The sequence below is a fragment of the Grampus griseus genome (genome assembly GCF_964374135.1).
Source record: "Grampus griseus genome assembly, chromosome: 3".
In the NCBI taxonomy this organism is placed as follows: domain Eukaryota; kingdom Metazoa; phylum Chordata; class Mammalia; order Artiodactyla; family Delphinidae; genus Grampus; species Grampus griseus.
The window spans coordinates 126,048,902-126,076,828 of NC_139019.1; the positions used below are offsets into that span (position 1 = coordinate 126,048,902).

At 48.5% G+C, this 27,927-nt stretch overlaps 1 protein-coding gene across 1 annotated transcript in view; it reads left to right on the plus strand.

The window, feature by feature from the left end:
• NDST1 (N-deacetylase and N-sulfotransferase 1) overlaps positions 1 to 26,853 on the plus strand; it is a 71,177-nt gene extending 44,324 nt beyond the window's left edge. Inside the window, exons 5-16 of the mRNA XM_082650752.1 lie at positions 4,193 to 4,347; positions 4,998 to 5,183; positions 6,807 to 6,935; positions 8,177 to 8,359; positions 9,286 to 9,382; positions 10,608 to 10,731; positions 12,654 to 12,828; positions 15,523 to 15,693; positions 16,362 to 16,471; positions 18,187 to 18,289; positions 21,864 to 21,979; positions 22,397 to 26,853. Coding sequence (XP_082506878.1) covers positions 4,193 to 4,347; positions 4,998 to 5,183; positions 6,807 to 6,935; positions 8,177 to 8,359; positions 9,286 to 9,382; positions 10,608 to 10,731; positions 12,654 to 12,828; positions 15,523 to 15,693; positions 16,362 to 16,471; positions 18,187 to 18,289; positions 21,864 to 21,979; positions 22,397 to 22,463 — 1,616 coding nt within the window. The 3' untranslated portion in view covers positions 22,464 to 26,853. The remainder of the gene's footprint in view (positions 1 to 4,192; positions 4,348 to 4,997; positions 5,184 to 6,806; positions 6,936 to 8,176; positions 8,360 to 9,285; positions 9,383 to 10,607; positions 10,732 to 12,653; positions 12,829 to 15,522; positions 15,694 to 16,361; positions 16,472 to 18,186; positions 18,290 to 21,863; positions 21,980 to 22,396) is intronic.
• The last annotated feature ends 1,074 nt before the right edge of the window (positions 26,854 to 27,927 follow it).

The following is a 27,927-nucleotide window of genomic DNA, read 5'->3' on the forward strand; positions in this document are numbered from 1 at the left end:
TTCATTTTGTATCCTGCAACTTTACCAAATTCATTGATGAGCTCTAGTAGTTTTCTTGTATCATCTTTAGGATAGTCTATGTATAGTATAATGTCATCTTCAAACAGTGACAGGTTTACTTCTTCTTTTCCAATTTGGATTCCTTTTATTTCTTTTTCTTCTCTGATTGCCATAGCTAGGACTTCAAAAGCATGTTGAATAAAAGTGGTGATGGTGGACATCCTTGCCTTGTTCCTGATCTTACAGGGAATGCTTTCAGCTTTCCACCATTGAGAATGATGTTAGCTGTGGGTTTGTCATATATGGCCTTTATTATGTTGGGGTAAGTTCCCTCTATGCCTACTTTCTTGAGAGTTTTTATCATAAATAGGTGTTGAATTTTGTCAAAAGCTTTTTCTGCATCTATTGAGATGATCGTATGATTTTTATTCTTCAGTTTATTAATGTGGTGTATCACATTGATTGATTTGCAGATACTGAAGAATCCTTGCATCCTTGGGATAAATCCCCTTGATCATGGTGTGTGATCCTTTTAATCTGTTGCCAGATTCGATTTGCTAGTATTCTGTTGAGTATTTTTGCATCTGTGTTCATCAGTGATATTGGCCTTTAATTTTCTTTTTTTGTGGTATCTTTGCCAGGTGTTGGTATCAGGGTGATGGTGGTCTCGTAGAATGAGCTTGGGAGTATTCCTTCCTGTGTAATTTTTTGGAAGAGTTTCAGAAGGATAGGTGTTAACTCTTCTCTAAATGTTTGATAGAATTCACCTGGGAAGCCATCTGGTCATGGACTTTGGTTGGGAGTTTTTTAATCACTGTTTCAATTTCAGTACTTGTGATTGGTATGTTCATATTTTCTATTTCTTCCTGGTTCAGTCTTGGAAAGTTGTAGCTTTTTAAGAATTTTTCCATTTCTTCTAGGTTGTCCATTTTATTGGCCCATAGTTACCTGTAGCATTGTCTATGATCCTTTGTATTTCTGTCGTGTCCACTGTAACTTCTCCTTTTTCATTTCTAATTTTATTGATTTGAATTCTCCCTTTTTTTCCTGATGAGTATGGCAAAAGGTTTATCAATTTTGTTTATCTTTTTAAAGAACCAGCTTTTAGTTTCATTGATCTTTTCTATTGTTTTCTTTGTCTCTATTTCATTTATTTCTGCTCTGATCTTTATGGTTTCTTTTCTTCTACTAATTTTGGGTTTTCTTTGTTCTTCTTTCTCTAGTTGCTCTAGGTGTAAGGTTAGGTTGTTTATTAGCCTATTAATCTCTGAATAACCTTTATTCAGAGATTTTTCTTGTTTCCCGAGGTAAGATTGTATTGCTGAAAACGTCCCTCTTAGAACAGCTTTTGCTGCATCCCATAGGTTTTGGACTGTTGTATTTTCATTGTCACTTGTCTCTAGGTATTTTTTGATTTCCTCTTTGACTTCTTCAGAGATCCGTTGGTTGTTTAGTAACATATTGTTTAGCCTCCATGTGTTTGTGTTTTTTAAAGTTTTTTTTTCCTGTTATGAATTTCTACTCTCATAGTGTTGTGGTCAGAAAAGATGCTTGATGTGATTTCAATTTTCTTAAATTTACCAAGGCTTGATTTGTGGCCCAACATGTGATCTATCCTGGAGAATGTTCCATGTGCACTTGAGAAGAAAGTGTATTCTGCTGCTTTCAGATGGAATGTCCTATAAATATCAGTTAAGTTCATCTGGTCTAAGGCTTGTGTTTCCTTGTAGATTTTCTGTCTGGATCATCTGTCCATTGGTGTGGGTTGTAAAGTCCCCTACTATTATTGTGTTACTGTTCATTTCCCCTTTTATGGCTGTTAGCATTTGCCTTATGTATTGAGGTGCTCCTATGTTGGGTGCATATATATTTACAATTGTATCTTCTTCTTGGATTGATCCCTTGATCATTATGTAGTGTCCTTCCTTGTCTCTTGTAAGAGTCTTTATTTTAAAGTCTATTTTGTTTGATATGAGTATTGCTACTCCAGCTTTCTTTTGATTTTCATTTGCATGGAATATCTTTTTCTGTCCCCTCACTTTCAGTCTGTCTGTGTCCCTGTGTCTGAAGTGGGTCTCTTGTAGACAACATATATATGGGTCTTGTTTTTGTATCCATTCAGCGAGCCCATGTCTTTTGGTTGAAGCATTTAATCCATTTAATTTAAGGTAATTATTGAAATGTATGTTCCTATTGCCATTTTGTTAATTGTTTTGGACTTGTTTTGGGAGGTCTTTTTTCTTCCCTTCCTCTTTTGTCCTCTTCTCTTGTGATTTGATGTCTATCTTTAGTGTTGTGTTTGGATTGCTTTTTCTTTTTTTGTGTGTGTGTCTGTTGTAGACTTTTGGTTTGCAGTTCCCATGAGGTTTTGATATAGCAGACTATATATGTACAAGATTGTTTTAAGTTGCTGGTCTCTTAATTTCCAGTGCATTTCCAATATCCTGCATTTGTACTCTCCTCTTCTCATGATTGCTGGTTTTGATATATTTGTGTGTGGATGATTTCCTACCTTTACATTATGTTGCCTTTACTGGTGAGCTTTCCTATTTGTAATTCTCTTGATTCTAGTTGTGGCCTTTTCTTTTCTGCCTAGAGAAGTTCCTTTAGGATTTGTTCTAAGGCTGGTTTGGTGGTGCTGAATTCACTTTGCTTTTACTTGTCTGTAAAGCTTTGATTTCTCCATCAAATCTGAACGAGAGCCTTGCTGGGTATTCTTGGTTGTAGGTTTTTCCCTTTTATCACTTTAAATATATCGTGCCACTCCCTTCTGGCCTGCAGAGTTTCTGCTGAAAAATCAGCTGATGACCTTTTGGGGATTCCCTTGTATGTTATTTGTTGCTTTTAATAATTTTTCTTTGTCTTTAATTTTTGTCAGTTTGATTAATATGTGTCTCGGCATGCTCCTCCTTGGGTTTATCTTGTATTGGACTCTGCATTTCCTGGACTTGAGTGACTGTTTCCTTCTCCTGTTAGGGAAGTTTTCTGCTATAATATCTTCATATATTTCCTCAGGCCCTTTCTCTCTCTCTTCTCCTTCTGGGACCCCTATAATGCAAATGTTGGTGCATTTAATGTTGTTCCAGAAGTCTCTGAGACTGTCCTCATTTCTTTTCATTCTTTTTTCTTTATTCTTTTCTGTGGCAGTGATTTCCACCATTCTGTCTTCCAGCTCACTGATTCATTCTTCTGCTTCAGTTATTCTGCTGTTGGTTCCTTCTAGTGTATTTTTCATTCCAGTTATTGTATTCTTCATCTCTGCTTGTTCTTTAAATCTCTAGCTCTTTGTTAAACATCTTGTGTATCTTCACAATCTGTGCTTCTATTCTTTTTCCGAGATCTTGGATCATCTTTACTATCATTACTCTAAATTCTTCTTCAGGTAGGTTGCCTGTCTCCATTTCATTTAATTGTTCTTGTGGGTTTTTATCTTGTTCCTTCATCTGGAATGAGTTTATTTTTTATTTTTGAGCCTTAAGGGTTGAGGTTGAAGGCTCAGGGTTGCCTGGTTCATACTTGCCCTCCTCTTGGGGGCTTTCCCAAGGTCCTCACAAGCTGCCCCTTGGGACTGGGCAGAAGGGAACAGCCTCTGAGTAGTCATCTGTAGTGAGCATTCCCTCGAGCTGCCTTTTGCGTGGGCCACAGTGAGGACAGCCTCTCTTGAGTTCTAGGCAAACCCTATTAGTCTGCAGTTCTGGGAGGAAAGTCTGCAGCATAGCTCCAAAGCCAAATAAGAGCAACACTTGGTTGTCTGTGTGTATTTTTATATTCTTAACCCTTAGCATATCAAATGTAGTTGTAGTGATATACACAAGACAGGGTTAAACATCTTGTACATATACAAAGAGCATCTACAAGTCAATAAGTAAAAGACAAATGACCCAGTAGAAAAATAGGAATAGGATCACAGCAGGCAAGTCAGAGCTAGAAGAAACCATTAGAATCATTGCCTCTGAACTGCATATTGCATAGACAGGCCCCAAGGGCCAGAGATGGGGAGTACCTAGCCAAAGTCACCCACTGAGTCAAGGCCATACTCAAATCCAGGGCCCTGGACTGGGGCTCTATCTGCCCCACACTGTAGCTCACGGAACCGCTCTAAGCAGCTCTCAGGTGGGCTGTGGCCGTGCACACCCATCACCGGGCCTCATGGCAGGTGGGCCGGGCTGAGCTGCCTGTGCTCGGGCTGTAGGTACTGATGCTGAGGACGCGGGGGACGACCTGCTGCTGTCGTACGTGAAGGAGTTTTGGTGGTTCCCCCACATGTGGAGCCACATGCAGCCCCACCTTTTCCACAACCAGTCCGTACTGGCTGAGCAGATGGCCCTGAACAAGAAGTTCGCTGTCGTGAGTAAGATTCCCTACAGGGCAGAGCCGGGAGGGCTCGGGGCGGGGCTGGGGGTCAGAACTACTGGCCTTGTGCTGCTTCTGCAGTTCGTCTGACAGCTGTTTATTAACATCTTTATAGCTGCTGTCTCGTTGAAGCCTCACAGGGATCCCAAGAGGCTGGTATCTCAATAGCCTCATTTTAAACAAGAAACTGGAGCTCTGGGAGGCCATACCAGCTAATAAGAGGTCCGTGCAGGACTTAAACCCAGGCCTGTTTGCTTCCTGAGCCCAAGCGCTCATCTTCAGGCTAGAGTGGGTACCCCAGAAGGCTGGAGGAGATGCCCAGCAAGGAGGGGATGAAGCCTGCTTGCTGGCTCAGCCTGAGCCACCAGCCAGTCAGAGGCCAAGAGAGGCAGGAACAGCACCCGTCCTTGTTCCTCACTCCTGGTGCTGGAGGAAGTGAATGCTGGGCCGAACTGGAGTCCCGGCTCGGCTGGTGCCTCTTTCCGAGACTCTGGGCCCTGAGCCTCAGCTTCCCCATCTGCACCTCAAGGGCTCAGACCCGCTGCTCTGCCGTTCTAGCCTCTGATTTTTCTCTGCAAAGGGGAGATAAAGCCCAGAGGGGAAGAAATCCTCTGCTCACCCTGCCCTGGCCCTCCTCTCCCCAGGAGCACGGCATTCCCACAGACATGGGGTACGCAGTGGCGCCCCACCACTCGGGCGTGTACCCTGTGCACGTGCAGCTGTACGAGGCCTGGAAGCAGGTGTGGAACATCCGCGTGACCAGCACGGAGGAGTACCCCCACCTGAAGCCAGCCCGCTACCGCCGCGGCTTCATCCACAATGGCATCATGGTGAGTGTGGCGCAGAGCCTGGGAGGCGGGTATGCACATGCTATCCTGGGAAGCATGAGTCTGGGGAGCTGGTTAGGGGTTTCAGGCCACTTTGTACTGTCCCCTCTGTCACCTGAGGCGCTCTATCCCAGGGAAGGAGGACTACCAGTCTGCCTCTTTCGTGAGCTACTCCTATGCTTTTGTGACGGGATCAGGAGATGAGCATTCTTTAATGGGCCTCTAGTGAGGCCCTGGGAAAGGCCTCTGTCTCATCCGTTTGTTGGCTTATGTAAAATGTGTTTGTCGCTTTTCTACACACTGGGAATACTGAAGTGCACAAAATCAAAAGTCCTCACCTTTGTAGACCTGACATTCTAGTGGCAGGAGACAGTGCATTCATAACTGTGTAAAGTATGCAATGGTCAGATGGCATAAATGCTGTGGAGAAAAATCAAACAGGGAATGGAGACAGGGAGTACTGAGGAGAGGAGAAGCTTAAACAGGATGGTTAGGGAGAGCCTTCCTGGGAATGAGCCATGCTGCTACATGAGGAAGAGCATGCGTGGCAGAGAAAACAAGTGCAAAGGCCCTGAGGCAGGCTTGTGCTGCGTGGTTTTGAGGACCAACTAAGAGACAAGTATGGCTGGAAGGGAGCAAATAGGGAGGAGGTGGTAGGAGATGAGGTCAGAGGGGTGATTGATGGACCAGATCATGCAGGGCAACATAAGGCCACTGGATGGACTTTAGCTTTTAGTCTGTGATGGGAGGGTTTTGAATGGAGTGCTCTTATGATCTAACTCATATTTTAAGAGGATTTCCATCATTCTGGCTGCTATGAGTTGCAAAGCCTGTAGGGGGCCAAGTGGGGAGCAGGGAGACCAGTTAGGAGGCTGCTGCAGTCTTCCCATTGAGGCATAGTGGCTTGGACCAGGGTGCAGTGCTGGGTCGTGATCACATTCTGGACATACTTAGAAGTTACAGCCAACAGGAATTGCTGATGACTTGGATATAGAGTATGGGAGAGAGAGGTAAGGCAAGGATGACTCCAGGTTTTTGGCCTCAGCCACTGGAGTGGCTAGACGGTTCTCATCAGTCCAGATGGGCAGTCATGGGAAGGCCAGATTCATGCCTGCATCCATCTATCCTCTGACCTCCCAGGCGTTCCTACTGACTCTGGGGATGAGGCGGTGACGAGACGGGTGAGTTCTCTGCCCTCCTGGATCGCATACTAAACAGCTAAACTAATGTACAACCAAGAGTGCTACGAGGCAGGTTGTAAAGCCAGGAGAGAAGTCACCGAGTGTGCCTGGGAGAGCTGCTCTAGAGAGGGGCAGGGACCCTCGCTGGGCGCACAGTCCAAGTTTCCAGAAACATTCTCACTTGCCTGTCCCTGTTACTTTGGAGTCTGCTCATTTTGTACAGAGAAATATGAAAAGTGTTTACATATGTAAAATGGCAAGGGCCCCTGGGCTTACGTGGGGGAGTGTCACAGGCTGCAGGTCTTTGGTGGAGAAGACCCCCAAGGGTTGGGGTGTGTGTGGTCACACAAGAGGCTGCCTTTCTGAGGTCCCCTTTCTGGTGACCCTGCTCGTCACCATCCGTGCCTGGAGAAGCCATAGCTCCTCTCTCCCGCCCCATCCTCAGGTCCTCCCGCGGCAGACCTGCGGCCTCTTCACACACACGATCTTCTACAACGAGTACCCAGGCGGCTCCAGCGAGCTGGACAAGATCATCAACGGGGGCGAGCTCTTCCTCACAGTGCTCCTCAACCCTGTGAGTGCTCCACAGCCCTTGGCTGGCGGTGAGGAGGGGCTGCAGCCGAGGCAGGCCTTCCCTGGCCTGGGGGGAGGGGCAGGAGCAAGTGTGCAGCCAGGAGTTGGGAAACCTGCACTCTAGCCCTGGCTGTGTCCCCGCTCCTCTGCATGACCTTGGTGGAGAATCTGAGCAGTCTTTTTGTCCCTTTTATAATCTTGCACTTCCATACAATAGTGTTGGCACTTTTTAAAAAATACATTTATTTATTTGTTTATTTATTTTTGGCTGCGTTGGGTCTTCGTTGTTGCACACAGGTTTTCTCTGATTGCAGTGAGCGGGGGCTACTCTTCGTTGCGGAGCACGGGCTCTAGGCACACGGGCTTCAGTAGTTGCAGCATGCAGGCTCAGTAGTTGTGGCTTACGGGCTCTAGAGCGCAGGCTCGGTAGTTGTGGCACACGGGCTTAGTTGCTCCGTGGCATGTGGGATCTTCCCGGACCAGGGATCGAACCTGTGTCCCCTGCATCGGCAGGCGGACTCTCAACCACTGCGCCACCAGGGAAGCCCCCCTTTTTTTTAACTTGTTATTATTTTTTTTTAATTTTTGAATTTAATTAATTGATTTTTTTTTATACAGCAGGTTCTTATTAGTCTGCACCACCAGGGAAGTCCATTAGTGTTGGCATTTTTGTCTGTTCTTTTTCCAATCTCTGTGTTTGTGTATAAATATATAAATATTGTATAAATATACATAGTAAACTGAATCTGTTAAGCTATATATCAAACTACATATCTACATAGATAGATAGTTTAAAATGCACTATATATATAGCTCAGCTGAAAGTTCAGCTGAACTTTCTGGGTCTCTCTTTCCTTATCTGTAAAATGGAAATAATCATCCATGCTTTAATAATATTAGATAGATATCAAGTGGTGGTGTTATCAGCTTTATGGGGTAACCGTGTACCCCTTATCTTCCATGCACCCCCTCACCCTCCTGCCAAAAAAGTAGAAAAGAGCACCCATATGACTGCACAGGAGGTCAGCTTCCCCCTTCAGGTGTCAGACCAGATTCACCTGGCTGTACCTAGCCCAAGCTCACACGGTGAGTTTATTGACGGCCCCGGTGAACCTTGGACTGGTCATTGAGCGCGGCCCTACAAGCTCAAGCAAGACCAGAGGGTCAGAAGTGGGGGTGAAGGTAGTGAAAGGGGCTCAGAGGCTGACTGGCCCCGCCTCGCATCTTCCCTCCCCGGAGCAGATTAGCATCTTCATGACGCACCTGTCCAACTATGGGAACGACCGCCTGGGCCTGTACACCTTCAAGCACCTGGTGCGTTTCCTGCACTCTTGGACCAACCTCCGGCTGCAGACACTGCCCCCGGTGCAGCTGGCCCAGAAGTACTTCCAGATCTTCTCTGAGGAGAAGGACCCGCTCTGGCAGGTGGGTGGGATGGGTGGCCTGGGTGCCTCATTGCAGGGATGGAAGGCCTACCACCCACGGGCATGCATTCCAGGTATGGTCTCAGGGACTCAGTCCTCAGGCCCTCATGCTCTCTCAAGTGTAAACTCAGGGGCACACTTGCTCACCAGCGTGGGCATGCTTGCTTGTTCTTGTGCACACTAGACCTTCCATGCAGACCTGTGTGCATGCATACTCACCTCTGCAAAACAGCACCACAGAACTGTAGGTGAACACAGTGTACACAAGTGTGGAAAGCAGCTGCCCTGCCTGGCATGTACCTTCTCACTCCAGCAGGCTCTGAGCATGGGAAAGGGGACTGATCAGAGGGCTTGGGGGACAGTTCTTGGGGAAGTTGCCCCAGGGCGCTGTAAAAAACTGGAAGCAGAAGCTGGAATTGATGGTCTCAGGGGTCCACAAACCATGGCTTGTGAGCCAGTCTGGCCTGCAGTCTGTTTTTGTAAATAAAGTTTTATTGGAACATGGCCACACTCATTCTTGTACGTACCATCTGTAGCTGCTTTCAAGCTACAACAGCAGAGCTGAGTAGTTGCAACAGACCGGATAGTACCCAAGCCTAAAATACAATATTTACTAAACATTTCAAAAGATTTACTAAACTTTATAGAGAAAGTTTGCTGACCTCTTGCTGAACTTTTAAATTCAACAATAGGAGCTCGTGAGCCAAGTGTTGTGCTGAGCATTTTACTAGGCTATGTCTGGGAGCGTGAGACTGACTAGAAATGGTCGCTGCCTGCCAGCCGTTCAGTGTCCCGAGATGGGGATGTGACAAGGGCACATGCAGTTACACTTGTCATTCAGGGCTGTAAGAGCCACATATCCATGTGCAGTGGGAGTCCAGTGTCCATTCTTGGGCACCCCTGACATCTCTTCCCCTGTTGTTTTAGGATCCCTGTGAAGACAAACGCCATAAAGACATCTGGTCCAAGGAGAAGACGTGTGACCGCTTCCCAAAGCTCCTCATCATTGGCCCCCAGAAAACAGGCAGGTCTCTCCATTCTTGACCAGCCTCCCCCAGTGCCTGCTCTCTCAGCCACAGGATTCTGGGGGCCACCATGCCCTAGTCCCACTCCCCAGTAATCTGCCCCCTCTTTCCCAGGAAGTGAGAGTGAAGCTGGGGTGAACATGAATTGCCCATCAGTGTGGAGGTGGGAAGAGGATAGAGGATGGGCATTGGATTCTCCTATCTGTCCTGAACCACAGCCTCAGGGAGCTCTCCCTGTGTCCTGCTGGGAGTCTCAGAGTAAAATCAGAGAAGCCCAGATCAGCTACTCTGCATGTTGGAGCAGTGCCAGGCAAAACTGGTTCAGAGCAAAGAAGACTGTGATCAATTAGTCACGTCTGCCAGAGGTACAGGAGGGAGAAGAGAAGAGATGGTTGCTAAGTATTTACCATGTGCACTATATGGCATGGACGGGTACTCCCATGTTACAGACAAAACACTCAAGGCTCAGAGAAGTTAAGTGATTTCCCTAACACATTTAGTTAGGAAATGGCAGATCCAGGTCTGGAACCCTGGTCTCTGTGACCCCAAAACTTATACTCTTGATCACCAAACTCTGTAGTCTCCATCTCTTCTGGAACCTCTCATTATAGCATATTAACTGTAGACTCACATGTAGGAAAGGAATGAACTCTCTAAAGGAGGGGGTCGGTCCTGTACTGTCAATTAGGGGAGGGAGTATGAGTGAAGGAAGGGTACCCAAAGAGGAGGCATCTGAGCCAGATTTCTTAGCCCTTCAAGAATTTCATATCAGCACACTGGAGAGTCTGGAACTCCCTTGTCCTTGAGTTCCTCCCAAGTGCCAGAGAGCACAGAGGCCCAGAGCCAGAGGGACCAGCAGAAACCGTCTAATTCCTGGATTATGAGGAGACAGTAATCCAGTGGACATGACTGCTGGAGTACAGTGGTGAGAGGATTCTGAGGCCAAGTCTTTGTTTAGTGATGAAGAATGCTGTGATGGTTTAGTGATGTCTGCAGTGGATGCAGGCGTTGGCGTGCCCACGTTCAAGCCATGTATTTGTCCATCCTGAGTTTAGTATGATTCCTTCATGGTAGAGATGAGGAAACTAAACCCAGAGAAGGGAAGGGACTTTTCCAGTATCTCCCAGTGAGTAATGGAGAGCCAGGACCAGAACCCAGAATTTCAGACTCCATCTTTGTGTTGGTGTGCTGGGCCCAGGTCTCACCTACCTTCCCTCCCCGCAGGCACCACGGCCCTCTACCTGTTCCTGGGCATGCACCCCGACCTCAGCAGCAACTACCCCAGCTCTGAGACCTTTGAGGAGATCCAGTTTTTTAATGGCCACAACTATCACAAAGGCATCGACTGGTGAGTGGGCCTTTCTGTCAACAGTGGGATGGGATGGTCACCATGGAGTTTGCCCAGGAGGAGGTCTGCTGTGGCCACAGCAGGAAGCAGCTGGCGCTCGCTTACACACAGCTAGTTCCTGTAAACAGGGACAAAACACGGTGACCCTTGAGTCATGATGCTGGAGCCTGGTCACAGATGGGATAGTTGATGAGGAAGCCCTTTGCCCCTTTACATTATTGCCTGGGCTCTGAGAATACTAGAAATCAAAGTCCAGCCCCTCCCTTGCCTGCACAGAAACACCCTGAGTCCCAGAGGAGAAGAGGAACATGCCCGAGGTCCCGAGAGCTGGGGCTGAAATCCAAGGGTTCTGACCCGAAGGCTGGCCCTTCCCACTGTGGATGGCTGACTGTGGAGCAGGAGGTGTTCTTGTGAGCCCTTCCGAGGTGGCTTTCTAGCCTTCAGGGAGTCTCCTGGGGAGGTGGTTGAAATTGCAGATTCTCACCAGAACCTGTCACCAGCGGTTGTAACACATGTATTACTCTTGTTTATTATTTTTATGTCAGTGGTTTACCTGAGTAGAGAGATCATGGGCATTCTTGTTTGTGTTGTGGTATTTTTCTGTGTGTATTTCCATCCGTCTCTTTCTAGCTGTCTTTCAATTAACCAATCATCTGTCTGTCAATCTACCTGTCTATTTCTCGCTCCAATATTGCCACAATCTCTTATCTAAAACCCACTGTAGCCAGATGCATTATTGAAAGTCATCTCTTTCCGGATTTAGAGAGACACAGTATATTTAACAGCACCTTCACCAAGGTCTGGGGCAGTGCCCATTAGCAAATACATTAATATATCTGTAGCAAAGTATGTCAATATTTATGCCAAGTAAGATTCATAAGTCCGGTTTTGCTGCCAAATGTCTTTGCTACAAACTTAGGAAAAAAGCTTCTTTCTCAGAGCTTTCTCCATTTAGATATAACAAACGATGGATCGTGGACGTAAAAATGCTATTTTGTAGAGAAAATTCAGAAATGTGAGAGAGCTAGCAGTTTCTCGGCTCCATTCTCAAGATTTTGATTTTGTTTGTAGGGGTGCAGAAATCTCACAAGCCCCCAGGTGATTCTGATTTCTGATAAAGGGGTCCCTGGGACCACCTAAGAGAAACCCTATCTCACAGGATAGAGTAGGGATCCTACGTCCTTAACTGGGGTAGGCTTTGTGGGGTTTGGCTCCCTCAAACCCCTGAAGTTGTACCTCTATTTTGCCTCAGTAGGTGCTCCTGGGAGGGTCTGGAGTGTTCACTTAGTTTTCTGAGGGCCCCTCAACCTACAGGTGATCTCAAAGGACTGGTGTGGACAGTCACTCTGGGTGTAATGTGGGAGGTTCATCTGGGAAGCTATCAGGTTCACCCGTATGAGGCCGGGGAGGGGGTATGGGTGGCAGGAGGTGAACCCCGTCCCCGCCTTGTCTCCTGGTCCACAGTAGCAGCTTAGAAAGCACCATCAGAGGTCAGTCTGGAGGCAGCAGAGGGCGTCCCTCCCCTCAGTGCTGGCGTCCCCAGCTCAGAGGCATCCCCGCTTGCCCCCTAGCGGCAGTGAGAGTTAGGGCCCTGCCAGTTTCACTCTGGGACCATCCCATTTAGGATGGAAAGATGCAGCCCTCTTCCCATACCCTGCCACCCATACCACACCCACAAGTCTTCACATCCTCCTGACCCCAGAGTCTCCCCGAAAAAGGAATGAATTCATAAAAGGGAGACTGCCAAGTGACCACTCCGTCTAGGACCCCTGCCAGAAGGGAGTCCTTGTTTGACTGAGAGCCATGTGCCTGCTTGCTTTCTCAAGTTCCACCCCCAGCCACCGCGGCCCTCCCAGCTGCATCCCTCAGGCCCCTTCATCCTGGGTCTTGCCTGCGAGCCCTGCTCTCTGGGCTTCCTCTAGGTACATGGAGTTCTTCCCTATCCCCTCCAACACCACCTCTGACTTCTACTTTGAGAAAAGCGCCAACTACTTTGATTCGGAAGTGGCTCCCCGGCGGGCGGCTGCCCTGTTACCCAAGGCCAAGGTCTTGACCATCCTCATCAACCCAGCAGACCGAGCCTATTCCTGGTACCAGGTGAGCCGGAGTGGGGCCCTGGGTGGGGGTACGGGCTCTGTCTACCGCTCAGCCACCAATAAATACCAGCAAATATTTATTTAAAATTTATTTATTTATTTAAATTTTATTTATTTAAATTTTATTTATTTATTTTTGGCTGTGTTGGGTCTTCATTGTGGTGCATGGGCTTCTCACTGCAGTGGTTTCTCTCGTTGCGGAGCACGGGCTCTAGGCGCTTGGGCTTCAGTAGTTGTGGCTCACGGGCTCTAGAGCACAGGCTCAGTAGTTGTGTCGCACGGGCTTAGTTGCTCCGCGGCATGTGGGATCTTCCTGGACCAGGGCTCGAACCCGTGTCCCCTGCACTGGCAGGCGGATTCTTAACCCCTGGGCCACCAGGGAAGTCCCTCAGCAAATATTTATTTTGCGCCTCCTTTGTGCCAGCCCTCAGTAGGCTCCTGGAATGCCGTGGTGGGTAAGAATGGTCCCGCCTCCACTGCACTTCTAGCCCGGAGGAGAAGCCAGGCAGAAATCCATGTTGAATACCAGCCGAGTTACCTGCTCACCCTCCCAGCTTCGTCTGGGGACCTGCCTCTGACTCTGACACCAACAAGAGGTGGAGGCTGATTCCATCTTGATGAAGCCTAGATTCGGTGAACAGTGATCTGGGCTCATACTAACTGTGGCCTCCTTGCTGGGCACGGGGTGGAAGGGGGGTGGGACATCAGAGAAGGACAAGACACAGGACCTGCCATTCTTAGTGGAGAATGCAAATGCTCGATCAGGTAAGGAAGTTACGTGGAATGCGGTTTGTGCTAGAGAGTGTGACTCCTAGTTCCTACTTGACTATGTAAGAACTAGAATTTTCTTTAATTTCAATGACCTGACTTAATTTTTTCTGAACATCATTCCACTGGGCTTACAGGAAAGCTTAGGCTCTGGCCGTTTGGGGGTTTTCCTCCCCTGCCTGCCAGTCTTCCTAGGATTATGCCACAGTGCCAGGGTGTGGGGCTTCCTCGTCTAGAGCCGATCAAGGAAGGCCCCTCTAGGTCTGGCCACCCTCTGAGCCTCCTCTCTGGGGCCTCATTGTGGCCACAGGCTGGTAGGAGGCAGGTGCAGACCCTCTTTGCTCCCTGTTCCCACAGACCTCTCTCTCTCTCCTCACTCCCCAAGCCTGGGGACCCTCCTCGTCTGGTGGGCAATCTCTCTCCTCCACTTGCTTCTCTAGGACTTTCTGTCTATACCTCAGTATTCTCCTTCCCTCTGGGCTTTGTCTTTGGGGGAATAAAGGCCACTTCTCTTTTCTGCTCTGCCGAGTGTTCCCCACCTCCTGGCAATGAGCAGAGATTGGCTGTCTGCTCTTATCGGGGGAAGGAAAGAGGAAGGAGAAGGCTGTAGAGGGAAAGTGGCCCTGGCTGAAGTCCGTCCCCATTCTGTTCTAATGCTCCTGCTCTACCTCTTCACCTCATTGGAACGTCACGGCAGTTTTCTAGAGGGCAGAGGGCTTTGTGCATGTCCCCTCGCATAGATGAGAAGACCAAGGTTCAGCAAGCCAGGTGACTAGCTCAAGTTCATGTGCTGCCATTTTGAACCCAGCTCCTCGAGGTCTAAGACCCTGTTCTTTCTTCTGTCCATGGTCGAGGTGGGATAAGGAGAAGGGGGACTAATTCCTACCAGGAGGATCCAGGAAGGTGCTGGAGGGAGAGGTAGGACAGTGGCCTGCCTCAGAGGGGAGGTCAGGAGGGGGAGCTGTTATGCACCATTATTGCACCTCCCCCACCCGAGCTCTGTGATCCTCAGTGGAGGTGTAGGGGCTCTTGAGGGTTACCCCTGGTGGACAGGTTCCTGATCTCTGGACTTGGGAATTATGCAGATGCCGACTGCCCGTGGCATTATTTTAGGTGGTTCAAACCTGGTGTTTTCCCCTTTCCAATTCTTTCCCAATCCTTCTGTCTTAGACTGCTTGGGTTGCCATAGCAAAATATTATAGGTTGGGTGGATTAAACAACAGAATTTTTTTCTCACGGTCCTGGAGCCTAGAAGTCTAAATCCAAGATCAAGGTGACAGTCGATTTGGTTCCTGGTGAGAGCTCTCTTTCTGGCTTTTAGACAGCCACCTTCTGTGTCCTCACATGGCAGAGCAAGCAAGCAAACTTTGGTGCCTCTTCTTACAAGGGCACCAATCCCATCACAGGGGCCCCACCCTCATGACTGTATCAGGACCTGTAGCAGACATTTGTATCTGCCTGGTGTTTGAGAACATTGCTTTATTTTTATTGTATTTATGAATGATTACCTTTATATATGACAACTGATTCTAATTTTCTATTTATGGAGACAGTATTGAGTTTTATTTTGAAATACATTTACGTGAATAAGAAAGATGATTCAATGCAAAGAAACTTACGTTGACTTGTCATGTACAGGTGGTTTATGGATATGGCAGAAATCACAGAGGTGGTGTGAAGCAACCAGCATTTGGAAGCTCTGATCTAGTCCAACTCCCATCTCTCAAAGATGGGGAAACTAGGGCTCCCAGGGGCTATGACTTCCCTGAAGTCACAGGGTAATGACAGGTAGAACCAGAACTTGAACCCAGGGCTCCTGGTTCCAGCTCAGGGTCTTCTGGCTGCCTCCTGGTTTCTGTCCCACAAAAGCCTCTTCCCTTGGTCCCTCCACGTGACATGCTGACCCTCTCTCTCCCCTTGTCTGCAGCACCAGCGAGCCCATGATGACCCAGTAGCCCTGAAGTACACCTTCCACGAGGTGATCACAGCTGCGCCCGATGCATCCTTGAAACTGCGCGCCCTCCAGAACCGCTGCCTGGTCCCCGGCTGGTATGCCACCCACATTGAGCGCTGGCTAAGCGCCTTTCACGCCAACCAGGTAGCTGCCTGTCCCTGACCCTCGGGAGGGCAATCACGGCCCTGGCTCTGGGCGGTTAGCAGAGCGCCTCAAAATCTCTTTTACCAGTTACAGGGCCAGACATGGTGTCATTGGAGAGTTAGATCTTTGGGGCCTTCAAAGGTTTCAGTCTTGTTTATCCCAAGCCCTTGTCCCATCACAACAGGCTCTTTATCCCTAAGGGGACCCAAAAAGCTCTGGGATAGGCCCCTGGGAGTGAGGGAGACAGGCGTGTGTGACGGAGGGAGAGCCTGGTTGCAGAGGTAGATGGGGCCAGATTGCTGAGGCATTTTAGGGAAACCCTTGGAGGATTTAGGCAGGAGAGTGACATGTGGTCCAAAAACTTGGAGAGAGGCAGAGAAGGGGGTGTCATAGGGATATGAGGGGCAGGCAGGGTTTTGCCGATAGCCTAAACCCTAGGAGAGGATGGCATTGGTCAGAGGAAGCTGGCAGAAAGCAGGGAGTTAGTTAGACTGCCCAGGACTGAGGCATGGGGGCACCTCCCGTCCACAGGTGGAGGAAGAAGCAGTCTACAGAGTGTGGGGTCCCCAATTTATAACCATGGCTGCTGACCCAGAAGACTGGGGGCCTGTTTGCCACTGGAGTGAAAACAGGTTCAGATCACACTCTCCTTTTGCTTTTTTTTCCAGATTCTGGTCTTGGATGGCAAACTGCTGCGAACGGAACCTGCCAAAGTGATGGACACAGTGCAAAAGTTCCTTGGGGTGACGAACACCATTGACTACCACAAAACCTTGGCGTGAGTGTTACCCTGGCCTTTCAACGGGGGGATGTCCTGAGCAGGCACCTGGGCCCAAAAGCCAAAGGCTTGAATGATTAGGAGAAAAACACAGATTAGTCAGCAAATGTGAGGAAGTACGCATGTCCCTGATGGCAGTCTAGCAGGACAGTTAACGTGACTTGAGTCATATTAATAAAGAGATTGACTCAGGAAAAAGGGAGGTGATGACTCTGTTCTACTCTGGTCAGTCCTACACCTGGGGTGTTCTTTTCACTCTGGGCTGAACATTTTCAGTGTTTTACCTAAGTAAGTTAGACCAGCAATGAGCAATTCCAGTTCCCACAAGGGTTTCTTATCATTAGATTATGACTTCAATATAATTTAAGGAAAAAGATACTATAAATATTGTCATTGACTAATCATTCCCATCACTCAAAACCCAGTGCAAGTGCACTGAGAACGCTGTCCCAAGATGGATAAGTGCCAGCCTGTGTTGAGGGGGCTCAGGGCTGGGGAGAGGCTGTCTCCTAGGGTATATCACAGACAGGTGACACACTCATCTGAATGAGGGAGTCTCAAGAGAAGGAGAAACAGTCACCTTCCCCAGCTACCTTCTTAGGAAAGCCCTTCAGCAAGAATATTCCCTTCTCCTTACTTTGGAAGTTGAAAACGGAAGGTGGAAAACGGTAGTCAGTCCTTCCCTTTGAGGGTAGAAAGGAGCAGCAGCTGCGGGTATGGCTGTGGCAGTAGAGATGCCTGGGTTAGGATCCCAGACCTCTTCGTTAACTGTGGGCCTCGGACATGTGTCGTAGTTCCTTCAAGCCTCACTTTCCTTCTCCGTAAGTTGGGGATAAAGGTAATAATTCCCACCTCTGGAGGGTCACTGTCTTGAATGAAAGCATGTGGGTGGGGCTCTTGGCTCAGTGCCCGGGATGTACTAATCTCAGTAAATGATAGCTACTCTCATCATCATCATCACCACTATTACCATCACATGTGCCTACCCTGGGACCCATTCAAAAATCCCTATCTCCCTCTCCTGCCAGATGTGAACTGTGTTTTCCTTCTGTCCTCATGCCCAAGAACCTCCTAATGGTTCCTGATCTGGGACTGAATTCTGATGCCATTATGCCTCTCCTCCCCATGACAGCATCAGATCTCCTCTCCCCAAAATGCCTTTGAAGGTCCAGCATGACTTCAATTCTGAAGGCAGTCTTGCTCTATCATTTCTGAAATTCATTAGAAAAAACCCACAACTTTCCAGTGATGCACATGCTTAAAGGCAACTGTAGATACAGCATTTCTTGATAAAGATTGAATTTATTAAAAAGCAAAAGAACCTCCACTAAACTTTTTTCCCCCTACTGGGTTCTCACCCCTGAGCTGGAGAGTGCTAAGAGGACCCCCAGAATAAGGAAGGATGGGAAGTGTTCATGTTAGGGACTTGCTGCAGCAACTGAGCCTGCCCAGTCAGGAGAAGAGAGATCTCAGAGCGTGCGGCCTGCCTTCTGCTGAGAAGAGGGGGCAGGTGTGTTTAGTGGAGCCCAGAGCCAGAGCTTGGGCAAACAGATGCAAGTATCAGTCCCACAGACCAGAGTTTGCCTATGGGAGTGGATCCTGTGATTTTCTAGGAGGCTCTGCCATTCCTGAGGTCTGTGAACATTGCCTGAAGTGGGAAGGGGCTGGGCTCGGCCGGGCCAGCTCCCACCCACAGGCTTTCCCCACCTTCACAGGTTTGATCCAAAGAAAGGATTTTGGTGCCAGCTGCTCGAAGGAGGAAAAACCAAGTGTCTAGGCAAAAGCAAGGGCCGGAAATACCCAGAGATGGACTTGGATGTAAGTAGCAGACCTGCTGCCTGCGGCAGGGGAATAAATGTTGGGGGTCCCTGTACTGGAGGGAGTCTTCTCTTTACCTGACACCCAGCACTCAATGGTCTTGGCATTTCTTGGGTGGTGTTCTTAACAGGAGGAAATGTGGGCTAGGGGATATAGTGGATCAGAATTGATTTAGTCAAATGAGTATTTCTTCTACAAGGGCTGAATGCAATGGGGCTTTGAGAATGAATCAGACCTGCTCTTTGCCTTCAAGGAGCTCCTAGTCTAGGAGGGAAATGAGTCACATGTGCCAATAAGTAGAATACAAGGGAGGAAGTGTTTTGTGTAGTTAGGTATGAACAAGTGCTGTGAGACTTCAGAACAAGGACATGCCACTTGAAGTTGGATGGGTAAGAAGGCTTCTCAGATGAGGTGGGGGGGTGGGGGGGTGTCTCTCGAGTTGGGTCTGGAAGGATGGGGTGGTATTTGGACCTATGGCATGGAAGGATAAGGCATTCTTGTAGGAGGGGATGGCATGTATAAGGATATAGGGGAAAGGGCACACACTGTGACTCTGGTTACATTTCCCTTTTTTTTCCATTACCCCTTGATAATTTTTTAAAAACTGAAGTATAGTTGATTTATAATATTGTGGTAGTTTCTTGTTCCCTGTGGTATACAGTAAATTCTTGTTGCTTATCTGTTTTATATATAGCAGTATACCTGTTAATCCCATACTCCTAATTTGTCCCTCCCCCTTCCCTTTCCCCTTTGGTAACCATAAGTTTGTTTTCTGAGTCTGTTTTGTAAATAGATTTATTCTTTAGATTCCACATATAAGTGATATCATACGGTATTTGTCTTTCTGTCTGACTTACTTCACTTAGTATGATATTCTCTAGGTCCATCCACATTGCTGCAAATGGCAATATTTCATTCTTTTTAATGGCTGAGTATTTTATAGTGTGTGTGTGTGTATATATATATATATATATATACCACATCTTCTTTATCCGTTCATCTGTTGATTGACACTTAGGTTGCTTCCACATCTTGACTATTGTAAATAGTGCTGCTATTAAATTGGGGTGCATGTATCTTTTCAAATTAGAGTTTTTGTCTTTTCTGGATATATGCCCAGGAGGGGATTGTTGGATCATATTGTATAGATCTAGTTTTAGTTTTTTAAGGAACTTCCATACTGTTCTCCGTAGTGGCTGCACCAATTTATATTCCCACCAACAGTGTAGGAAGGTTCCCTTTTCTCCACACCCTCTCCAGCATTTGTCATTTGTAGATATTTTAATGATGGCCATTTTGACTGGTGTGAGGGGCTGTCTCATTGTAGTTTTGATTTGCATTTCTCTAATAATTAGCAATGTTGAGCATCTTTTCATGTGCCTCTGGCCATCTGTATGTCTTCTTTGGAGAAACGTCTATTTATGGCTTCTGCCCAGTTTTTGATTGGGTTGTTTTGATATTGAGCCGCATGGGCTGTTTATATATTTTGGAGATTAATCCTTTGTTGGTTGCTTCATTTGCAAATATTTTCTCCCATTCTGAGGGTTGTCTTTTTGTTTTGTTCATGGTTTCATTTGCTGTGCAAAAGCTTTTAATTAGTTCCCATTTGTTTATTTTTGGTTTTATTTTCATTACTCTAGGAGGTGGGTCAAAAAAGATCTTGCCGCGATTTATGTCAGAGAGTGTTCTGCCTATGTTTTCCTCTAAGAGTTTTATAGTATCCGGCCTTACATCTAGGTATTTCATTCTTTTTGATGCGATGGTAAATGGGATTGTTTCCTTAATTTCTCTTTCTGATCTTTCATTGTTTGTTAGTGTATAGGAATGCAAGAGATTTCTGTGTATTAATTTTGCATCCTGCAACTTTATCGAATTCATTGATGAGGTCTAGTAGTTTTCTGGTAGCATCTTTAGCATTTTCTGTGTATAGTATCATGTCATCTGCAAACAGTGACAGTTTTACTTCTTCTTTTCCAATTTGGATTCCTTTTATTTCTTCTTTTTCTCTAATTGCCGTGGCTAGGACTTCTAAAAACTATGTTGAATAAAAATGGTGAGAGTGGACATCACTGTCTTGTTCCTGATCTTAGAGGAAATGCTTTCAGCTTTTCACCATTGAGAATGATGTTAGCTGTAGGTTTTTCATATATGGACTTTATTATGTTAAGGTAGGTTCCTTCTGTGCCTACTTTCTGGAGAGTTTTTAATCATAAATGGGTGTTGCATTTTGTCAAAAGCTTTTCCTGCATCTATTGAGATGATCATATGGTTTTTATTCTTCAAGTTGTTAATATGGTGTATCACATTGATTGATTTGCAGATATTGAAAAATCCTTGCATCCCTGGGATAAATCCCACTTGATCATGCTCCTTTAAATGTATTGTTGGATTCAGTTTGCTAGTATTTTGTTGAGGATAAAGATCAGAGCAGAAATAGAGATGAAAACAATAGCAAAGATCAATAAAACTAAAAGCTGGTTCTTTGAGAAGATACACAAAATTGATAAACCTTTAGCTAGACTCACCAAGAAAAAAAGGAGGGCTTCCCTGGTGGCGCAGTGGTTAAGAATCCACCTGCCAATGCAGGGGACATGGGTTCAAGCCCTGGTCCGGGAAGATCCCACATGCTGCGGACCAACGAAGCCTGTGCTCTGCAACTACTGAAGCCCAGGCACCTAGAGCTAGTGCTCCGCAACAAGAGAAGCCACCGCAGTGAGAAGCCTGCGCAACACCATGAAGAGTAGCCCCGGCTCGCCGCAACTAGAGACAGCCCCACGCACAGCAACGAAGACCCAACACAGCCAAAAATAAAAAATAAAAGTTTTTTTAAAAAAGAGAGGACTCAAATCAATGAAATTAGAAATGAAAAAGGAGACGTAACAACTGACACCACAGAAATACAAAGGATCCTAAGAGACTATGACAAGCACCTATATGCCAATAAAATGGACAACCTAGAAAAAACGGACAAATTCTTAGCAAGGTACAATCTTCCAAGACTGAACCAGAAAGGAATAGAAAATATGAACATACCAATCACAAGTACTGAAATTGAAACAGTGATTAAAAAACTCCCAACCAAAGTCCATGACCAGATGTCTTCACAGGTGAATTCTATCAAACATTTAGAGAAGAGTTAACACCTATCCTTCTGAAACTCTTCCCAAAAATTACACAGGAAGGAACACTCCCAAACTCATTCTACGAGGCCACCATCACTCTGATACCAAAACCAGACAAAGATACCACAAAAAAAGGAAATTACAGGCCAGTATCACTAGTGAACATAGATGCAAAAATCCTCAACAAAATACTATGTTTCCCTTTTCTTGTTTGCCCCTGGTTTTAATTCTCTCTCTTCTCCCTGTCAATCACAAGAATTTTGACCTTGTGTGCTGTATTTTGGTGCTCCTACTATATGAGTTTTCTTTTGAAGGTTGTGATTTTGAAGAAGATTGTGAATAAATAATGGGAGTGTGGGATGATGCCAACAGAATGGTGGTTTTTAAAGAGGGGGGGGGGTCACTCTTGAGTCAGCACATGACCAAGATCTGAGCTTTCCTTCCTGTTACAGTCCCGTGCCTTCCTGAAGGACTATTACCGGGACCACAACATCGAGCTTTCCAAGCTGCTGTACAAGATGGGCCAGACACTGCCCACCTGGCTACGGGAGGAGCTCCAGAACACCAGGTAGCCACGGCCACCACAGCCAGACTGAATGTGACGGCAGGGACGTCCCGCCACACGCTGAGCCAGACTGACCTGCAGAGTGGGGAGCTGGGCCCGGGCTGGCCAAGTACTTACAAGCAATACTCTGCTGCAGCCCAGGTAGGGCCAGGAGAAGAGCCCAGGCAGGTCCACACGCACCTCAGAGCGTCCAGTGCTGGGTTGGTGGCCTCTAGGACCTCCTTCGCCAACCAGGGTCCATTCTGCTCATAGTTTTTCATAGGGAGGCCACTTCCTGTTGGTGGAAGACCACAAGCTGGTAGGAAGCAGTCCACAGGACTCTGTTTTCCGTCCCTGTGTTCCACCCACCCTACCCTCTCCATCCCATCACTCCCTGCTCCAGTAGGGTGTCCACTCAGTAGTATTTTCCCTGTCCTCCAGACAACGAGGAGAAGAGCCCAGCTGGGGCTTTTGCCAAACCGGGGAGAGAGATTGGACGTTTCCGTGACGGTTCAAGCCAGGCTCTTCAGAGGGGTCAGCTGGGAACCCAGAGGTGGTCCCTAGGCTGGGTGTGAGCGTGTCCAGCTCGAGAGAACGCTGGACCTCCACACCCATTCTGCTTCATACCTTCCCATCTCACCTTCCCTCTTTAGAGAGAGAATCGCTGGTCCCTACAGTACCCACCCGGTCCCAAAGGCCTCCTTCAGGGCCCTGGGGCACTGCCACGCTTTTGGACCCAGAGACCCAGGCCTCACCCCTACCCCGTCCTTCCCCCTGGGATGCGACATGTGTGGTGTTTCCTGTGGTAAAGGACTGAGGCGGTCGTGGAGTCGGCCGTATACATGTCCCAGTGTACATATGTTGTCCCTAAGCCCCCCTGGCCTTGGCCCCTGGCAGATGCTGGTCAGACTTGATGAGACTGCCATCCCTGCTCTGCGCCAGCTGCCTGTGGCCAAGGGTTTCTAGAGAGCCCCTTAACCTCCCAAATACTAAGAAGCTAAAGTATTTTAATATTTTTTTTTCTTGGTGCCAGAGTTTATACCCTGGGTGCTGGGGTCGCACTGTGTTACATATATATATATAACATGTATATATATATATATATATATTATATTTTTTTTGGTTGGGTTTGTTTTTAATTCAGTCGTACAAAATGGTGGCAGGCCCCAGTCCCAAAGGGCGTCGTATCTCAGTGCTAGAGAATGGGATGGAAGGGGGGGGGGCGTGTTCATGTGCGGAGGCCTCAAGGACACAGCATGGAAGTGCCCTGGGAGAGGGCAAGTGCCATGGCCGCCCCGGGGCTGCCCCAGGTGAACAGGTGGCGGGATGCATAAGGAAGACCTACTCTTTCCAGGAGATCTGGCTTCATGAAGCGCGGTGACCCTGGGGCACTTTTGGCCAAAGGAAACAGCCAGGCTGGGGTAGGAGACCCCGGGGCTTAAAGGCTGGCCTGTTCCCCTTCCCCTCACATGGTGCTAGGTTGGGAGCTGCCCTGGGAGCCACAGAACTGTCTCCAGGCCCCCTGCCGACAAGGGGGGGGCGGTCTCTGGGCTATTTTCTGGTTGGGGCCTGCTCCTACCCACCCCTCCCGCCCCCATCTTTTAACAATGTGAAGTGACTAAGGCTGGGGTGCCTTTCCCCAGCCCCTCCCACTGCCAGTTCAGCTTTGAACTGACACCTGGGAAATCCTTTCTGGAGAGCCTTGTCTTGTTCAGAAGACTCTACCATGTTGGGGCTGAAGGGTCCTTCAATGGGTGTGGACACAGGTCCAGAAATGGGAGGTGGCCTCCGGGGCTGATGTCACAGAACCGATTGGGAGCAGGGCCAAGAATTGAACTCGAGGCTCCCAATGCCGCGCCCAGTGCTCTTCTTCCAGTGCCACACTGCCTCTGAGCCCGTCCTTGGGACCCTACTCTGTGCCAGGTTGCTGTCCCTCCTTTAGTCACGCCCTTGGTCATTCCAGGATATGGGGACAAACCACTCCTTCCCAGCCAGGGTGCCTTTGAGCCTTCTCAGTTCCAGATCTGCATTTGCATCCCTGTCGTGCTCTCCCCACCTCAAAAGGTTCTTTCCCAGCCTGGGAGCCTGGATCTTAGTTCCCAGGGTCTCCACTGGGATGGAGAAGTGGAATGTCCTACGGGGCCAGCTGCATCTGGCTCTACTGCCTCCCGAGTGAAGCGTTTCCATCATGCTTCTCATTGGGGCCTTAGAACCCGGGAACCCTGGTTGCTGCTAACCCTGCAGGGGATGAGAAGCAGAGTGTCTGAGGACAGGGTGGCATGTCTGCGTGTACGCTTGTGAAGACTTACCTGCACCAGGAACCAGACTCCCAGAGCGGGCAGCAGCTTCCATAGTGCAAAACCTGGGCCTCACTTCCCGTCTGTCAGCGCGGGGCTCTGCTGCATGACCCGTGAGGATGTCACAGCTCCCACCATCTGAGATCTTCCCTCTGGGCCTGGACACCTGGGCAGGCTGCCCAGAGCCTGTCCTCGTGGGGCGGGCAGGTCCGCTCCCCTCGTCCTCTGGCCTGAGGAAGAAACAGGCAGGTTTGAGGCCCTGTGGTAGCAGAGGAAATGCTGGAGACTTTTGTCCAGGCCCTTCTGGGAGGCTGGGGACTTGACCTGTCACATGTTCTCAGTCTGTCTTGTCACTGCTACTTTTTCCCTTCCCACTAACGAATCTCTCTCGAGAACCCACTTCCAGGACCGGTAGGTACTGGGGAGAGGAGAGAAGTCCCTCTAGGTTCTCTCAGCTGCTGAGCACACAGATTCCCCACCACCACCACCACCACCACCACCACCACCACCACCACCACCACCACCACCACGAGAGGAGAAAACCAGAGGTCAGTGGGTGCAGTATCCTCAGCATCTTCCATGTTTACTAAGTCACTGGCCAAAAACAAGAAAAAAACCTCTACCATCCCTTCTGCCATCTCCTCCACACACCTGTGCCTCAAGCTCGGTGCAGGTGGGATGTGCAGCTGCCTCCGTCACTCGGGGCTCTAGAGCTGCCCACAGTGCGGGCATCTTGCACCTGGAGAAGGAGTCTGAGGTTTAAAGGCTGGTCTCTTTCGAGCCCCTACGTAGGAGCAGCCGGTGCCTCTGGGGCCCAGCTGAGGGAGCAGTGGTCTGTTCCCAATAGAAGAATACTACTAGGTTGACTGGCAGAGATTGCTGGTCCCAACATCGAGCCGTCCCCACAGGTTTGTTAGGAGAAAGAGCAAGTAAATGAGTAAGTGTTGTACCAAATATTTTATCATGAGCTCCCACTGCCCACCATTCAGACTTAAAATTAGTGTTTTGCCACATTTTAATCTTTCCTTCCGTACAAGCATATTTTCTCTGAACTAGTTTAAAAGTTGCAAACAGAAGGAGCCTCCACCCCAAATGCTTCAGCCTGCATCTCCTAAGAGCTAGGACATTCTCCTACAATTGGCCCGGTATCACACCCAGTATCACAACAGTAATTTCCCAGCAACATCTGCTAATCAACCCATATTCACAGTTCTCCCAAATAACTTACACCTGGTTTTGGAATCGGGAACTAGTTAAGGTACACATGTTGCATCGAACTGTGTTTCCTAAAATCTCTTTCAAGTCAGTAAACTTTCCCTTCTGCTCACTCTGGTTGTTTGAGTGACATTATTTCGGAGGCTAGCAGGCTGCTGTCCTATAGAAGTCCCACATGCTGGATTTGTCTGTTTCTTCACGGTGTCACAGAACAAGTTCCTCTAACCCCTGTATTGGCAAGGGTGATTTAGGCTATGGGGATTGGTACCTTTTGTGCTGACTTGAAAACTTCAGTCCATCCTAAGATGCCCCTCTGCTGTCACCTGTACCAAGTGCCAAGTCAGCAGAGGGGCCTGCCAGAGCTGGAGAGGGCGAGGGAGGAGGCATCACAGCCGCGCCTGGGAGGGTCTAGAAAGAAGAGGTTGGACCACGCAGTGTGGGCCTGTCGGGAATGAGACATCCCGGACTCAGAAGATCCTGTGCTGCCCCCTTTGCTCCTGGTGATGGAGCACAGGGCACGAAAGAGCATCTCTCTTTCTCTGTTTTGTGGTCTCTGGGTTTTCATTTCCTGGAGGCCCATGGTCTGTGTGCACTGGAGCAGAGCCAGCCCCTGGGATGCACCAACGAAGGGCTCCGCGGGGGGCGCTGCCCCACCCAAACTGCGGTTGCAGAGAAGAGCACTGGGCTGGAGGCAGATGTGAAATTTTGTCCCAGTTGAGTACACTGAGTAGCTGAGTGACAGTTTTCCTCCCAGGGACTCAATTTCCCCATCTAGAATGAGCAGATGGGCCTACAGCATGGATTTTCAGACATCAAAGAAGGAAGCAGGTCTGCTGTAGTTGAAGTGAGGACGGAGGTCCCAGGCCCCCCGCACCGCTGCCCACGAGGCACTGCTGGGTCCCCAGGGCTGCCTGCCCCCAGAGGCTTTCCCTCGCCAGCTCAGACAGCCAGAGACATTTTTTAGTTCCCACAAGGGAGAGGCATGGGCTTTGTGTGGGGTCAATGTCAAGGGCCTATGGGGGGACTCTGGCTGTGTTTTATCCTAATAAGTTCACCCCTCCCTCTCTCCTTCCTCTCTGTGGCCCTTGAGGAGAATGAGGGCCGAGAGGGTTTTCTATGACTGTGCTAGCTTTTGTTATCAGCAAGAGGGCTCCTTTTGTAATTTGTGCATGAAATTCATGTCATTTCCTGGGGAGAGGAGAGGGCTGACTGGAGAGGGTGCGGGGCACATTAGGGGAGCAGGCAGAGGTTTCCTTCCCTCGTGGGAGTGCGGAGAGGAGTAGAGAGGGGGGCGCTACCCCGCTCACCTGGTCAGGGCTCTCAAACCAGCCGTTTTGGGTTGTGTTAAAAGTGGGAACCTTCCCTCCATTAATGTACAATCTTGAACTAACTGCTAATAAAGTGGGGTTCTGTTTGTACACATTGGTCCTGTCTGTCCGTCTGTCTGACGTTTTTGCAAGGCCCGCAGGGGAGGGTGGAAAGAAGGATGTTCACATGCACGGCCAGTCTGGCCACCCCCGTACACACAAGGTGACTGTGAAAGATCAGTTCAATGGATTGTAAACTGAAGCTTTTCTAGATAGCAGAGGCCTGTCCCAGGACAGCCAGTGGGGTGTCTCAGGTGACAAAGAGCCCTCAGCCACGCTAGATGGTTTGAGAAGTGCTGGGGCTGGAGCACTGCACTGAGAAGAGCCTCAGTCTAGAATTAGTTCTGCTATCAGTGTGTGAAGTGACCGGGCCAAGTCACTCTTATGCTTTGATCCTCGGTTTCCCTCATCTCTTAGGGGTGTGGAAGGAGTTGGACTCAGTGGCTACTCTGGCGAACTTGCTTAAAATGCAGATTCTCCGGCTGTGCCCCTAGAGATTCCTCTCTGGCAGATGTGGGGTGCGGCCCGAGCACCTGCATTTTAACAACCTCTCCAGCACTCTGGGAAACCCTGGCTCAGATAGAGGGCTTCTACGGGTTCTAATTAATTCAGAGTCCCACTGCCCGAGGAATGAAAACTTTGGGTAAAAACCAATGACTTCCTAGCCCTCCCAGCCTGGTTGAGTTTGAGATTTGCAGGGGAGGGGCAGAGGCAGGGAGCAGAGAGGCAGGAGCCTCTGTGGAACTTTACGAAATGCACATTCCCAGGCTCCCCCAGTCCCGTCCACTCAGTCAGAACCTCTGGCAGGGAGACCCAGAAATGTGGCTTTTAAACAAACTCCCTGCCGCACAGGAAAGTGTGGGAACACTGAATCAGGCCACAAAGGATGAGCCAGAGAAACTCCACAGAATTGTGGACGGCTGCCCTGGGGCATGCTGGGACACAGCTGGGAGCACATCAAAACACCAACCCCAATGGTACAAGGGCAGCACTTGCAGACACCTGTTTGGGGTTTGTCAGCTGGGAGCTTGGTATGGGTCGTGGGGCAACAAGAACATGGGTGGAGGCTGCATTAATGGGAGCAGTGGATCTG